The following is a 14,499-nucleotide window of genomic DNA, read 5'->3' on the forward strand; positions in this document are numbered from 1 at the left end:
ATGAATTCAGCAGCCCACATGCCTCGAACCGAATATGCTACTTACCAGTATGCATCTGTTCTTGGCATGTAGGGCTGCTGACATTCATATCGCCCGCCCTCCTCCCCGGCGCCTGTAGCGGCTGCAGCATTCACACATACTTCTAGCATGGTCATCATTCACATAGTTTCACTCCATCTTGGCCACAATGGCTAAAACAATCTGAGGATGGAGTTGATGCCCATGCGCACTGTAGTCCAGGGGAGGAGCCACCTATCTCGTGATACTTCGAAGACGCTTCCAGGACAACAATGTGCGATCATCCGGACCCAACACTTGGCGGCGATCTATGCACAGATATGAATGTCAGCAGCCCTACATCCCAAGAACAGATGCATACTGGTAAGTAGCATATTAGATTAATTTGTGGTAGGCACGGGGAGACAGAGATTTGCCTGGAGTCACAGGATGTTGAGCTGATGCCAAGATTCGAACGTAGCTCCCCAGCTCTAAAGTTCGCAATTCTAGAACTTGTGGCGGGAGGTGTGTCTTGAAGTGTATGTCTGTGCTGGCCATCAATGAGAGAGACCTGTGCATTTTTCAAATGGGTGGTGAAAAAATATGAGTATGTTGCTGGAGATGTGAGCCGCCGTGCCACCCATGTACTTACCGGGGTAGTGTTAACACCCATTATTCCGCAACTTGCCTTCCGCATACCATCACTCCGCATACTTTCATTACGAAAGTACCATGACTCCGCAATGCTATTAGAACGCATGGCATTACATTTTATATGCTTTTACCACGCATACATTTACAACGAAATTCGTTATAAATGCATGAATGGTAAAAGCATGTTTTTTTTTTTATGTTTGAATAAGGTAAGTATGGGTATAGGGGTATATGTTTTGGGGTACTGAGGTATATGTTTTGGGGTGTTTGGGTATTTTAAGGGTTCGGATATAGTTTTGGGTTAGGGGGTACAGGGGTTGTTTTAGGGTTCAGGGCTAGGTTTGGATTTTGGGGTACAGGGGTAGGTCACCTTCGTCGCAAGTCACGACGTCATCGCCCTACAAGAAACTTGGGACTTGTCTTCCAATCAATGGTTGGACGGTTTTGTAGGCTTTTCAGTCGCGGCCCGCCCCAGTGCTGCAGGTAGAGCGAGGGGAGGCCTCTCGACCTTTTTTTCTTTAGACCTCTCTGGCACGCTGAAAAAAATTGAATATGATTCCCCAAATTGTCTAATTGTGGAAAGGCAAATCTGCCCATTAAAAAGCATTCTGTTCATCAATTTCTACAACTCTGTCAATAAGGAATTTGGGGGCAACAACATCACCCAACTGGATGCATTTTTAACCGCTTTTAACCAAAATTCCCCCTCCAGCCATGAACTGTTGTTAATGGGTGATTTTAATATTCACCCCTGTAATCTGGGTTGCACCATTCTAGGAGTTACGAAGGCTTGGGAACAGGAGGGTCCACACTTTGAACATACCAGGCGTGGAGAGGATCTGGAGGATTTTCTGGCCAAATTTAACCTCCTTGAATTTACAGCAGGAGAGGGGGTTCCTAGAGCATCAACGTTCAAGGGCTCCCCCATGGGTTCTGTTATTGACTATATTTTCGTGACCTCTGCCATTTTTAAATGTATTATTACCTATTGTACTGTGTTTTCGCCTTTTAGTGATCATAATCCTGTTTTCCTGTCCATCCGCTGGGGGGGTGCTTTGGGACCCATGCCAGGGCATTCTAAACAGGGCTTCACCCTTCGCACAACAGACCAAGGCAGGCGTTTGAAATGGGGGAATGTGGTGGCAGATGAGTTTTACACTAATATCGGTCAAAAGATTGAAGAGCACATCAAAATCTGCCAAGATCCGACTGTGCCAGGTAATGACACCATGGCCGCCTTTCAATCAATATGTCATGTAGTGGCTGAGAATCTTACGGTATCAAGGGGTAGGGGTGAACAAAAGCCGCATAAATGGTTTGATTCTGCTTGCACCAGGGCCCTTAGAGCCTTAAAAATGGCCCTTAAAGCACAACCTAGGGACAGGGCTTTGGTTTCAGTATTGAGAAAAGAGTATAGGGCCGCCACAAAGTCCAGAAGGGATAGCATCAAGCAGGAGGCATGGGACCAACTAAACGACATTAACATCTTGAGAGACAGCAGGCAATTCTGGGCTGCAGTAAATCACCCTTATTTTTCAGATTCTCCAAATCTAGATACCGATTGTGTAATACCCGACGAGAAGTGGCTGGCCCACTTCAGCTCTGTTTATGGTGAGTCTGGTGCCTCTTTGCTGCCACAAAACTGTGCAGGCTTTGTGGCCACACCTATACAATTCTACAGCGGGGAAGTGGAAAAAGCAATCTGTGCCACAACAAAGAATAAAGCCCCCGGCCCAGACGGGGTACCAGCTGACTTTTATTTACACTCCCCCAAATTCTGGGCTGGTATCCTGGCTAATGTGTTCACAGCCGCAAACACCTCGCCCTCCCCAAATACATGGGCTACGTCCACCATTGTGCCTATATTTAAAAAGGGCAGAAGGGATGACCCAGGGTGCTACCGGCCCATTTCTCTCCTGGACTCTGCTATTAAGATCCTGGGCAGAGTCCTTTTAGTGAGATTAAGAGATAGCCTGGAGGATTGCGGTGGCCTGGCTGATATACAGTATGGCTTTAGGGAAAAAAGGGGCACGCTAGAACAGTGCTCAAACCTGCACCTTCTGATTTCTAAGTATACGGTGGCCAAGGAGGGGACCTTGTATTTAGCATTTATGGACCTCTCCTCGGCCTTCGACCTGGTCAACAGATCGAAACTTTGGGAAATCCTAACTAATATGGGAATCGATGCCGACTTGGTGGCTTTTATAGCTTCTATGCACCAGGATTTATTCGCTGCTGTAAGAGTAACCAAAGAGGGAAGATGCACGTCAAGTTTTAGATCTCTACGGGGCGTTAGGCAGGGATGCATATTGGCCCCCCTGTTGTTTACTATCTATATAAATGACCTAGGCAAGCATTTACTCGAGGCAGCATGTGTCGTACCGCGTGTAGGAGAAGTTAAGATCCCTGCTCTCCTATACGCGGACGATGCTGTACTCATTGCACGCACAGGGGTATGTCTCCAAAAATTGTTGGATGCTTTTGGGACTTTTATGGACCGGTTGGACCTGAAGGTTAATGCCTCCAAATCGCACACCATGGTTGTAGGGACACAAGGGAAAAGTGGCAAGAGAGGAACTAAAACCTTCTTTTGTAAAGGGGAGATTGTGTCGGGAGTTCCCGTGTTTCCATACCTGGGAGTGCTTTTTGATAGTAGGGGTACCTGGGGCCCACAGATACGTGCAAAAAGCCTAGCGGTTACAAGAACATCTAGGGCCATCTTAAGTTTTGCTAAAAGGCTGGGACATAGACCCATGAAGGCCATCATCCAGGTTTATAACAGCAAATCCCTTCCCGTGGCTTTGTATGGTGCCTCCCTATGGGGTTATGCACGACTAGAAGAAATCCAGGTAGCCGAAAATAGTTTTTTACGTTCAGTCCTGTCCCTCCCCCAATCCTCCCCGGTTTTCTCCATTTACACAGAACTTGGTTTGGATTACATCCAGGACAAACTGAGACTGGCCCCATTAATATACTGGCTTAAGACCTGGTTAAACCCTGAACTACTGTTAAATCACACGATCATGAGGGATGTGATGAGTTTAGAGTATAGTCACAAGATACCATGGATGGCGTATTTGCACAAATCTTTTAATGAACTAGGACGTCCAGATTTATTCACCTCCCCCTCGTGTATCACAAAGCAGGATGTGAGTCTTATAAAAAAAACAGTTTATGTCTAGGGCATACATGTTGCGAGAAGTCGAATTATCAAAACCATCTGTTCGAATGCATTATTTGTCACTCCAGTCACCTGCAATTGAACCCTATTTATGTTTCGTCACTAATCCGTTTCATAGATTTTTGCTAACAAAATTCAGATTTAACACTATTCATTTTTATTTGGGCCATTTTAATACCTGGATGAAACCTGAGTTAGCTCCCCCTGCACTTGTGACAATTTTTCTGTTCAGGACAGTTTACATTTTGTTATGTTTTGCGATTTCTTCTCCGACCAAAGGAAAAAATACCTGCTACCAGTCTTAAGAGAAGCGGGCTTCTCCCAGGTGAGACCAGCCATGTTATATTTAAAATCACTGGGTAACATCTGTATCACTTTCGCCATGGCCAATTTCCTTGTGGCAGCAACCAGAGCCAGAAGGGGCATGAATTTGGAAATCTGATGTACATAATGTGTTTTTTAAATATTTTAACGTACTGATTTTCGTCTCATTAACTTTCTCATAAATGAAATTGTTTAATTCCTTTTTAAATTGTAAATAATACTGTTTTTATGTACTTTGTATGATTTTAACAAATCGAATAAAGTTAATTTGACTGACTGACTGGGGTACAGGGGTATTTTTAGGGTTCAGGGCTAGGTTTGGATTTTGGGGTACAGGGGTATTTTTTAGAGTTCAGGGGTAAGTTTTGGATTTTGGGGTACAGGGTTATTTTTATGGTTCAGGGCTAGGTTTGGATTTTGGGGTACAGGGGTATTTTTAGGGTTTAGGGCTAGGTTTGGGTTTTGGGGTACAGGGGTACAGGGGTATTTTAGGGTTCAGGGGTAGGTTTGGGGGTACAGGGGTATTTTAGAGTTCAGGGGTAGGTTTGGATTTTGGGGTACAGGGTTATTTTTATGGTTCAGGGCTAGTTTGGGGTTTTGGGGTACAGGGGTATGTTTAGGGTTCAGGGGTAAATTTGGGTTTTGGGGTACAGGGGTAGTTTTAGGGTTATGGGGTAGGTTTGGGTTTTGGGGTACAGGGGTATTTTAGGGTTCAGGGCTAGGTTTTGGAGTACAGGGGTATTTTTAGGGTTCAGGGCCAGGTTTGGGTTTTGGGGTACAGGGATATTTCTAGGGTTCAGGGGTAGGTTTGGGTTTTGGGGTACAGGGTCCAGGGCTAGTTTTGGGGTACAGGGATATTTTTAGGGTTTTGGGGTAGGTTTGGGTTTTGAGGTACAGCGGTATGTTTAGGGTTCAGGGCTAGGTTTGGGGGTACAGGGGTATTTTTAGGGTTCAGGGCTAGGTTTGGGTTTTGGGGTATAGGGGTATTTTTAGGGTTCAGGGCTAGGTTTGGGGGTACAGGGGTATTTTTAGGGTTCAGGGGTAGGTTTGGGGGTACAGGGTATGTTTAGGGTTCAGGGCTAGGTTTGGGTTTTGGGGTACAGGGGTATTTTAAGGTTCAGGGCTAGGTTTTGGAGTACAGGGGTATTTTTAGGTTTGGGTTTTGGGGTACAGGAGTATTTTAAGGGTTCAGGGCTAGGTTTCGGTTTTGGGGTACGGGGTATTTTAAGGGTTCAGGGCTAGGTTTTGGGGTACGGGTATTTTAGGGTTCAGGGCTAGGTTTTGGGGTACAGGGGTATTAGGGTTCAGGGCTAGGTTTGGGTTTTGGGGTACAGGGATATTTCTAGGGTAGGTTTGGGTTTTGGGGTACAGGGATATTTCTAGGGTTCAGGGGTAGGTTTGAGTTTTGGGGTACAGGGATATTTTTAGGGTTCAGGGGGGTAGGTTTCGGTTTTGGGGTACAGGGATATTTTTAGGGTTAGGTTTGGGTTTCGGGGTACAGGGGTATTTTTAGGATTCAGGGCTAGGTTTGGGTTTTGGGGTATAGGGGTATTTTTAGGGTTCAGGGCTAGGTTTGGGGGTACAGGGGTATTTTTAGGGTTCAGGGCTAGGTTTGGGGGTACAGGGGTATTTTTAGGGTTCAGGGCCAGGTTTGGGTTTTGGGGTACAGGGATATTTCTAGGGTTCAGGGGTAGGTTTGGGCTTTGGGGTACAGGGATTTTTCTAGGGTTCAGGGGTAGGTTTGGGTTTTGGGGTACAGGGTTCAGGGCTAGTTTTGGGGTACAGGGATATTTTTAGGGTTTAGAGGTAGGTTTGGGTTTTAAGGTACAGCGGTATTTTTAGGGTTCAGGGCTAGGTTTTGGTTTTGGGGTATAGGGGTATTTTTAGGGTTCAGGGGTAAGTTTGGGTTTTGAGGTACAGAGGTATTTTTAGGGTTCAGGGCTAGGTTTGGGTTTTGGGGTACAGGGGTATTTTAGGGTTCAGGGCTAGGTTTTGGAGTACAGGGGTATTTTTAGGGTTCAGGGCTAGGTTTGGGTATTGGGGTACAGGGGTAGGTTTAGGGTTCAGGGGTAAGTTTGGGTTTTGGGGTACAGGGTATGTTTAGGGTTCAGGGATAGGTTTGGTTTTTGGGGTACAGGGGTATTTTAGGGTTCAGAGCTAGGTTTTGGAGTACAGGGGTATTTTTAGGGTTCAGGGCCAGGTTTGGGGTACAGGGATATTTCTAGGGTATGTTTGGGCTTTGGGGTACAGGGGTTTTTCTAGGATTCAGGGGTAGGTTTGGGTTTTGGGGTACAGGGGTTTTAGGGTTCAGGGCTAGTTTTGGGGCACATGGATATTTTTAGGGTTCAGGGCTAGGTTTGGGGGTACAGGGGTATTTTTAGGGTTTAGGGATAGGTTTGGGTTTTGGGGTACAAGGTATATTTATAGGGTTAAGATGGGTTAGTGTTTAAGGGTGTTGGGGTATTTTAAGGAGTACGGGTGGGTTATGATTATGGGGTGGGGGGGTATTTAAAGGGAGCCGGGTGGACACACGGAGCTGGAATGTACAGAACCTGGGAAGAAAAAACAATGAAATATTGGGCACAACGCTCGCTTTTTTTCTGTAATCACGCACACAGCACACAATATGAGACATGGCATGAAGGGCGGAACGTACCACACTCCCCCAGGGTTTGTCACACTCCCAGCACACGCCCACAGCACAACGCAGACACACCCACAAGGGACTACTTTGCTGGCACGGTTCTTTTACCTTTTAAATGTATATGGTGGGCGTCTGCCTCGCCTATGTCCTTCCGCTGCAACTGCCCTTTCCAACGCTGTATTGGGTGTTGTGATTGGTGCTGTGGTTCCTGAGATTACCCGCCTCAAAGGTTTGGGCTCTTTCTTTATTATATTAGTATGGATAGATAGATTGAAAGGTCCTCTTTTAACTCTGATTTTGAAAATTATGGAAGCGACATGAATTCCTACAATTAGTTAAGGCAGAAAACTACTTCAATGGCACGATGCCCACACTTTGGATAAAATTGAATAGAGATTACCTAATATTATTCTTGTTACCAAAAGCAGCATCACCAGCAGACGTTTGCGGAGAATTTGGAATTGTAAAGCAAGATATTGCACCTTCGCTAAATGCTTTAAACTTAAGTCCATTCAAGACCATAGTCTGAGCAAACTGTTATGGATTGATTTGACCAAAATCAATGTAACTCTCCCCGTACATCAATATATGATAGCAGCACTGACCAATGGTCAAGTGGCAAGCTTATGGAATGCACCTGTCACTTAACAACGTATGAAAAAATATCTTAATAAAAAAATGAAAAAATAAAGTAATGTTGTGATTGGTTGTTACATTTTCCTTCGTTTTTAAATCTGCTATTGTAAATACTTTTATACCAAACGTGTAATGATTTTAAGTAATCGAACATGAATGAATTCCATTTGACTAGTTGACATGGTCAAATCCATGCATATTTGCTAAGCACTTGCATGTAAATGTGCTGTAAATTTTTGTTTTTCTGGAACTCTACTAGGCAGCCATATTGATACAGTAGGGTCTTACTAGGGGAATTTTTCAAGTATCCATCAATATGTTGATTCATTAATGCTACTCCCTCATTGTCATGTTTCCCTGTTTGCTTTAGAAGTATTTCTGTAGTTCAAAAAAGTAAGGAAAGCTATTCATGAGAAGCCCCGTTATTATCAAGTCAGAAAGGCCTTGTTACACTTCATTTCCTCAACTATTTCACCCTGGATTAGTGTGAACCAAATTGAGGTTGATGATACTGTATTGGGAAAATAAATAGATATTTTACTCTAGAGGTGGTGCAAGTATGTTACTAAAATTTGTTTTTGGGATATAAACGGAGAAAGTTCTACAAAAGTGAAAACTGAGGGGGGGGGGGAGGCTTCTCCTTGGAAGTTATTTACTTTTTATTAGGATTTGTAAGTTAGTTGAGCATCCAGAAATGTTTCATTGTATTTCTATTCTGTAGAAATCTGTTTTTTTAATGAGGTGACTGTATTTTCTTCTGAGGTTGTGGTTGAAACTCCCAGTATTACCACATCTGAATTTTGGGCAGTCTTTATAGTGCTGTTTTCCCGTTCTCAAATCTTTTGTGGCCAAACCTTTTTATCTGAGCCATATGCATGTTTGGGTTAGGCACTATTTCCATTTTCTAAACTGTTTAATAGCTACAAGCTAATTATGGATGCGAGTAGCATTTCCTAGGTCATTTGAAAATTGTTTGAATGTAAGCTCTTTCTTAACTATAGGGGCGGCGGAAAATATTTCGAGATACAACCCCCACCAACAAGGATTTTGTAGATCTTGACCAATTAAAGGAGAGTAACAAAGAAAATAAAGATACAATTGATGACACTGAAAGAAGGGATTTTGAAACACCACTTGGGAGGAGAACCATTCCCAGGTTAAAGGGAGACAGTGAAGAAAAAGAGCAAGAAGAATCCGATGGAGATTTGGATGATGATGATGATGATGATGATGAAAGGAGCAGAGAAAGGTAGGTATTTGAAATAACAGATGTTCATGATTTTACTGCTTATTGTTGCTCTTTCCCAAGTTGGCAAATTTGACATTATGCTGGTGGTGAGGTTGGCAGTTTTTTTTGTAATTATTTTGGTTTTGGAGTGTGGTGGGTGTAAGACTGATATGTACGCACTAGAGAAAGTAGATATTTGTGGTTTGGAGCTATTATAACTTTTGCCTTTTCTTTCCCCCCACATCTATGGCATTGGTAATTGTCACCCTAAGTTATGCTGCACGCCTTTTGCCTTACTACATTTGCTTCATAGTTTGGAATTGGGGAATTACTAACCGATTTTTGAATCCCCTACAGATAGTGTTTCACCCTGGCTGCAGCACAGTCACTAGTGGTAGCTGATCTTAGTAAACTGTAACACCATTTTGTAGGTTGTTCTGTAGCACTGGCCCTTTTATAGCTCTCTCTGGCACTTGATAAAGTAGATCACCACATGGTAATTTATGATTAGATTATCACGGTTTTCATAGCCCAGCACTTCTATGGTGCAGCATTTGTGGTAGTACAGGACTCAGCCAGTGATACACTTTAACATAGTTGTATTCCTCACGGTCTTCTGTGTCTTCTTCTCCAGGGTTCAGTTTTTCATCTTGATTACTTAATCTTTTACTTTCTGATATAGGCCTATCTAATTTAGTTGTTTAGGTAAACCTTGTTAGGTCTTGTGTACTGACAAGCTACAAGTAATTAGTGTGTGTATATGTGTGTGTATATGTGTGTGTATATATATGTATATATATATATATATATATATATATATATATATATATATATATATATATATAATATCTTTCCGCCTAAACTTGAGAACTACCCAGAGTTCTCTTCTTATTTGCATAATTTATGCACCACTCTATGCCTGAAAAGGGGCTGTAATGACTTATACTAGGTGCTCTGTTGTGTCTGGACAAAGCTATACCTCTCTTAGGAGCTCTAATGACAGCGAAACACGTGTCGGGTTGCTTTTTTTTCATTTCAGGTAGGCTTGGTTGGTAGTTTTTCCAATTCAAACCTGTAATACTATGCCCAGAGTGGTAAAGGGCTTTTGTCATTTTACAGCTCAGCATGGACAGCACTGTGCTAGTCCTATGCTTAAAGACTTTACGGTAGAAATGGCAAAAGACTTTGTCCCATTCTATCTCTGCGTGGATGGCACTGCTAATCCTATGCTTAAAGACTTTCATAGAAAAGCAGTTGTTTGAGGTGAGCAGATCTAGAGTGTCACTGGTGTTGAGGGTGCTCTATACAGGCTCTGCTTTCCACCTAAACTTGAGAACTACCCAGAGTTCTCGTGTGTGTGTGTGTGTGTGTGTGTGTGTGTGTGTTTGTGTTCAACTGTTAACATTTTGCATCTGTCCTCCAAAACATGATGCTATGACTCAGCTGTCTTCAGCCATTGGTTGTCTTGCACCATGAGTGACTACAATTTTTTTCTGATCATACGTGCACTTCAGTGCCTGGACTGTTGAGGCCAATTCTTTATTTTTCAAAACTTGTTCTTTGTCCTTTATTGTTTTTTCTAGTTGTGCTTGTGTATACACTGTCTTCAGGTTACAGTAATTCAAAGTCCATGGTACATTTTCTTTAGGCTAATAAGAACATTTTCTTGTGATGTACGTTAAAACTGAGTTTCTATGTCCTAAGTGCATTTGCTTACTTGGAGGAACTGGGTACTGTTAAATAAAAATTGTATGCAATGCTTATTTTTAACTTATTTTTTTATATAACCTTATGGTTTTCATGTTTACACCACAGCAGGTTTTACACAGCATTTGTTAAAATAAGTTCTCTCCGCCATTCATTATTAGCAATGTATCATCAAATTCAAATATGGGACAGGGATGATGCTGATCACCCAGTAGTGGCCAGTTGAGGTGGTCTGGCCAACTTCATCTGACATGTGGTTTCTTTGCACACAATATCTCCCATCAAGGATGACCGGCCGAATTCTTCCTCACTGCCTTCTGCCTCTGAACTGACTAACTACTCACTAATCCCATGTTATTCCTAGAGTATACCAGCTGATAGACCAAGCAAGTTGGGAGAATGTGGATTTTAACAAACATTTAGAAATGTTTGTAGTTTACAGCAATCAATTTTCAGCTTTTGACCTTCTGGTAGTAAAAGTCATTCGGGCTCCAACTGAAACTACTGCTATCTTATTTCTGTAACTGCCTCCCAAAAATTAATCTCTCTGAAATCAAATTAGTTTCCGTCTCCAGTAAAACAAGTCACCTTTATCTTAATGATCTGGGAGATTTAAAAATCTCGAGATGGTGCTGCTGCAAGACTGATTGTGCAACCCTTGAATAATTGGGTTTTATACAAAACTCTGCTCCACCTACACCACAGCTGAAAGGGCATATCCTTGATTGGCTGTTGTCTTTAGGAGTTGATGTTGACCTGACACTAGGTTTACCGAAACTGATCAGATTAAAATATGGTGTCTTTTCAGTTAAAATTAATAAGTTTCTTAAGAAAAATGCTCAGAAAGCTGATTATTATATCCATGAGTTATAAAACTGTCATTGCTGGAAAGCTTAGTGAAGAAGTTATGAAAAGTAAACAGAAGTTGGGTAGTTAGGCAATACCAGTGTAGTGGCAAATGGCTATGATACAATGCAGTTGTCCTTTGTAAAGAATTGACCCTTCAAATGCCTCCATTATATATATATATATATATATATATATATATATATATATATATATATATATATATATATATATATATATATATATATATATATATATATATATATATATATATATATATATGTGTTAGTTTCTGGTGCTCCCTTAGTTCCGCGCGGGTGCGTGTCCTTGAGGAACCAACGTGGCATGTAATCTCCCAACTCCAAGTAAATCCAGCACTCACAAGGGGTAAGGACAAAACTTTATTTATCCCTGCAGGACGCTCAGACGCGTTTCGTCACAAACTGCCTTTGTCAATGTCGGCCGGCATTACGCTTTTCTTTTATGTATTGCGGTTTCAGAATCTTTACAACAACATTCTTTGACAAATTTAAAGGACTACTGATTTGCATTGCTCGAATTGACTGGTATTATGGGCGCCATCTTGGAACGTGTAAAAACCTTTGCAAAGGTGTACATTTTATCATAGAATGTCACTAAAAAGCTGTCAACATATTATATAATCCTTGTCATATTTACATATATTCAGTTATACAATGATTTTATCTACAGTTGGCAGCTAATTTACTTCAGAAATAATCTATTCAAAATTCATATTGCCCTCAATGGGCTTCCTTTGGTTAATAATTTGGCCCTGTATGGTCATTAAACTCTGCAAAAGGACTCTCGCCCTGTCCCTGTGATGACACCTCCACACAGTCTACCCTGCATACCACTTTTTTTTCTCCAAATTCTACAATGACTTTAGAACAAAAATAGCTTATCCCATTGTTAAAACAATTAGGCCATAGAACCTGCCGCCCGGCACTTCTCTCTTTACAGCTTCTGGAGGGCGAACGACTGGTCCTTATAATAGTTAATTTCCTGAAGTGCATTGTTCGCCATCGAACGAACCTAGATTGAACTTGCTTACCTAGCCGTTCATAGTAATTTTTTTTAATCTAAAAGGTTGTTGCCTGCTCTATCATGTCATAAACTTGTAAGTTTTATTCACTTTGATTGTCGTACAGTGTTCTAATTAAGAGATTGCAAGTTGCAAAGAACAATGTTTTTATTGTTGTTCAAACCAATGTTTTTTTTTTTTGTTTGTTTTTTTAACGCATAATAATGTCCCAAAGTTTAAAGGTAATATTACCCAAGACAGTTTTTTTCTCATCAAATGCCCTGAGGATATGCACAATGCACTTTTTGGAGTGACACCTCTGTTTCTCTTTTTAAATTGTAAATACTGTATTTTTATCTTAAAACATGCTTTTAGATTGTAATGCAATGTCTCATGTATGCTTTTATGATTTTTTGCCACTTAAAATCGAATAAAGCTTAATTGAATTGAACTCTGCATACAGCTCCGCACCCACCGAACATTTGGTTGACCCCTGTGTCCTACCACAGCCTGCTAAATGCTACAGGTGGATTGCTAATTCTTCACTTTTAATCAGCACATTCGGTACTATCGTTCGCATATCTAGTATATATCTGGATTCCAGTCGTCGAAGCCTCAACTCCCAGTTACCACCCTTACTTCACGAGTGACATGGTTCAGATTGAAGAATTGTAATAGATTCCTGTTTCTTTTATGATACAACTCAGTGTTGGGCTACTGAGTAAGAGCTATCCCGATGGACAATCGCTCTCAGATGCTCCAATATCCGCACCTTCGTGAGATGCATAGTACTCCCCACGTAGCAGAGTTTACAGGAGCAGACTAAACAATACACGTATAAGGGGTATTTGCAATTCATTCTTTTGTTGATTTCTTCTGTTCTTTAAGACTGAGGATTTCATAGGTAAGTGTCCTACTACTATTGGCACATGCCTTGCATTTGAGACAAGGATTCGGCGCCACATTCTGTGCCGGCCCAAGCGGAGTATTTCGAGGATCTGGGTCCATCCTGTACACCTGATTTTCAGGTCATGGAGGACGATGGAGAGGGGGGGGGGGGTCCGAGGACCCCCTGGCACGTGAGTGACAGTCATTTCAGGACTGGACACACGAACTAAGGGAAGCCAGTGGCCTGGATTACCCCCCCCCGACACTGGTTTTGTCTCCCCTCCTACCGTGGCTATGGAGGAGGGGGCTGCTTATAGTGTGGTGCTGACGAGGGTGGCCAAGGCCTTGGCTCTTGAGCTCCCAGTCGCAAACGTGAGGTCTAACATCCTCACGGAGGTCCTTAAACAGCAGGTAAGCTCCCCAGAGCCTCTGCTGATGTTTAATGAGGCTCTCGCGGATGTCCTGTTGGGCTCCAGGTCAGCTACAGGTCCCCCTGTAGGATAGGAACGTCGCTAGGCCCTACCGCCCTGCTCTGGGCGACCCTAGTTTCTTGTCCACCCACCCCACCCCCAAGAGCCTGATTATCCAGGACTCTACTTCCCAATCCGCATTTCCAACTGCACCAGATCGGGAATCCAAGAGGTATGAACAATTCGGGAAGATGATGTTCTCCTTCCTTAGTTTGGGATTGCGGTCGGTCAACACCGCGTGCCTCTTGGGCCGTTACACCCACTCTGTGTGGGATACAGCCGTGGATGTGCTGCCTGAGTGCCCGGAGGGAGCCCGGGTGAAGCTCGCTCAAGCCCTCGCGGAGGGAAGTGACGCAGCACGGTATTCTATTCGATGTGGACTGGAGCCCGGGTGAAGCTCGCTCAAGCCCTCGCGGAAGGAAGAGACGCAGCATAGTATTCTATTCGATGTGGACTGGATACCACAGACTTGCTGGGAAGAGCGATTTCCTCGCCTGTGGCGGTTCGCCGCCACGCCTGGCTGAGGTCCGCCAACTTCTCGGCCGATGTCCAGAACACACTTATGGACATGCCGTTCGATGGCAGCCACCTCTTCTGTGGCAAGGCAGATAGTCTGGGACACTTTAAGGACTCCAGGGCTACGGCCAAGTCCTTGGGCCTGTCGGCCCCGCGTCAGCAAACTTCTGCCCAGCGCTCCTTTCGTGGCCACGGGAGGGACGCCCCCAAATGTCCTGCCGCCACGGGCCGCAGACTACCATTCAGCGTGGCGGTAGGCGTGCTTACCGTCGCGGCGGTAACAGGGGACACCGGCGCGGCCAGTCCACATCCACCCCCGCAGCATCCGCCTCAAAGCCTTCCTAGACCGAGCTTTCAGGCCCATTT

The 14,499-nt window shown here is 43.4% G+C and overlaps 1 protein-coding gene across 1 annotated transcript in view; it reads left to right on the plus strand.

The window, feature by feature from the left end:
* The window catches only part of ARID4A (AT-rich interaction domain 4A), a 418,019-nt gene that overhangs the window by 309,127 nt on the left and 94,393 nt on the right, over window positions 1–14,499 (plus strand). Inside the window, 1 exon segment of the mRNA XM_086937984.1 lies at window positions 8,438–8,685. Within this exon segment, the coding sequence (XP_086794110.1) occupies window positions 8,438–8,685 (248 nt within the window).

Source organism: Lissotriton vulgaris, chromosome 9 (genome assembly GCF_964263255.1).
Source record: "Lissotriton vulgaris chromosome 9, aLisVul1.2, whole genome shotgun sequence".
NCBI classification, from domain to species: Eukaryota; Metazoa; Chordata; class Amphibia; order Caudata; family Salamandridae; genus Lissotriton; species Lissotriton vulgaris.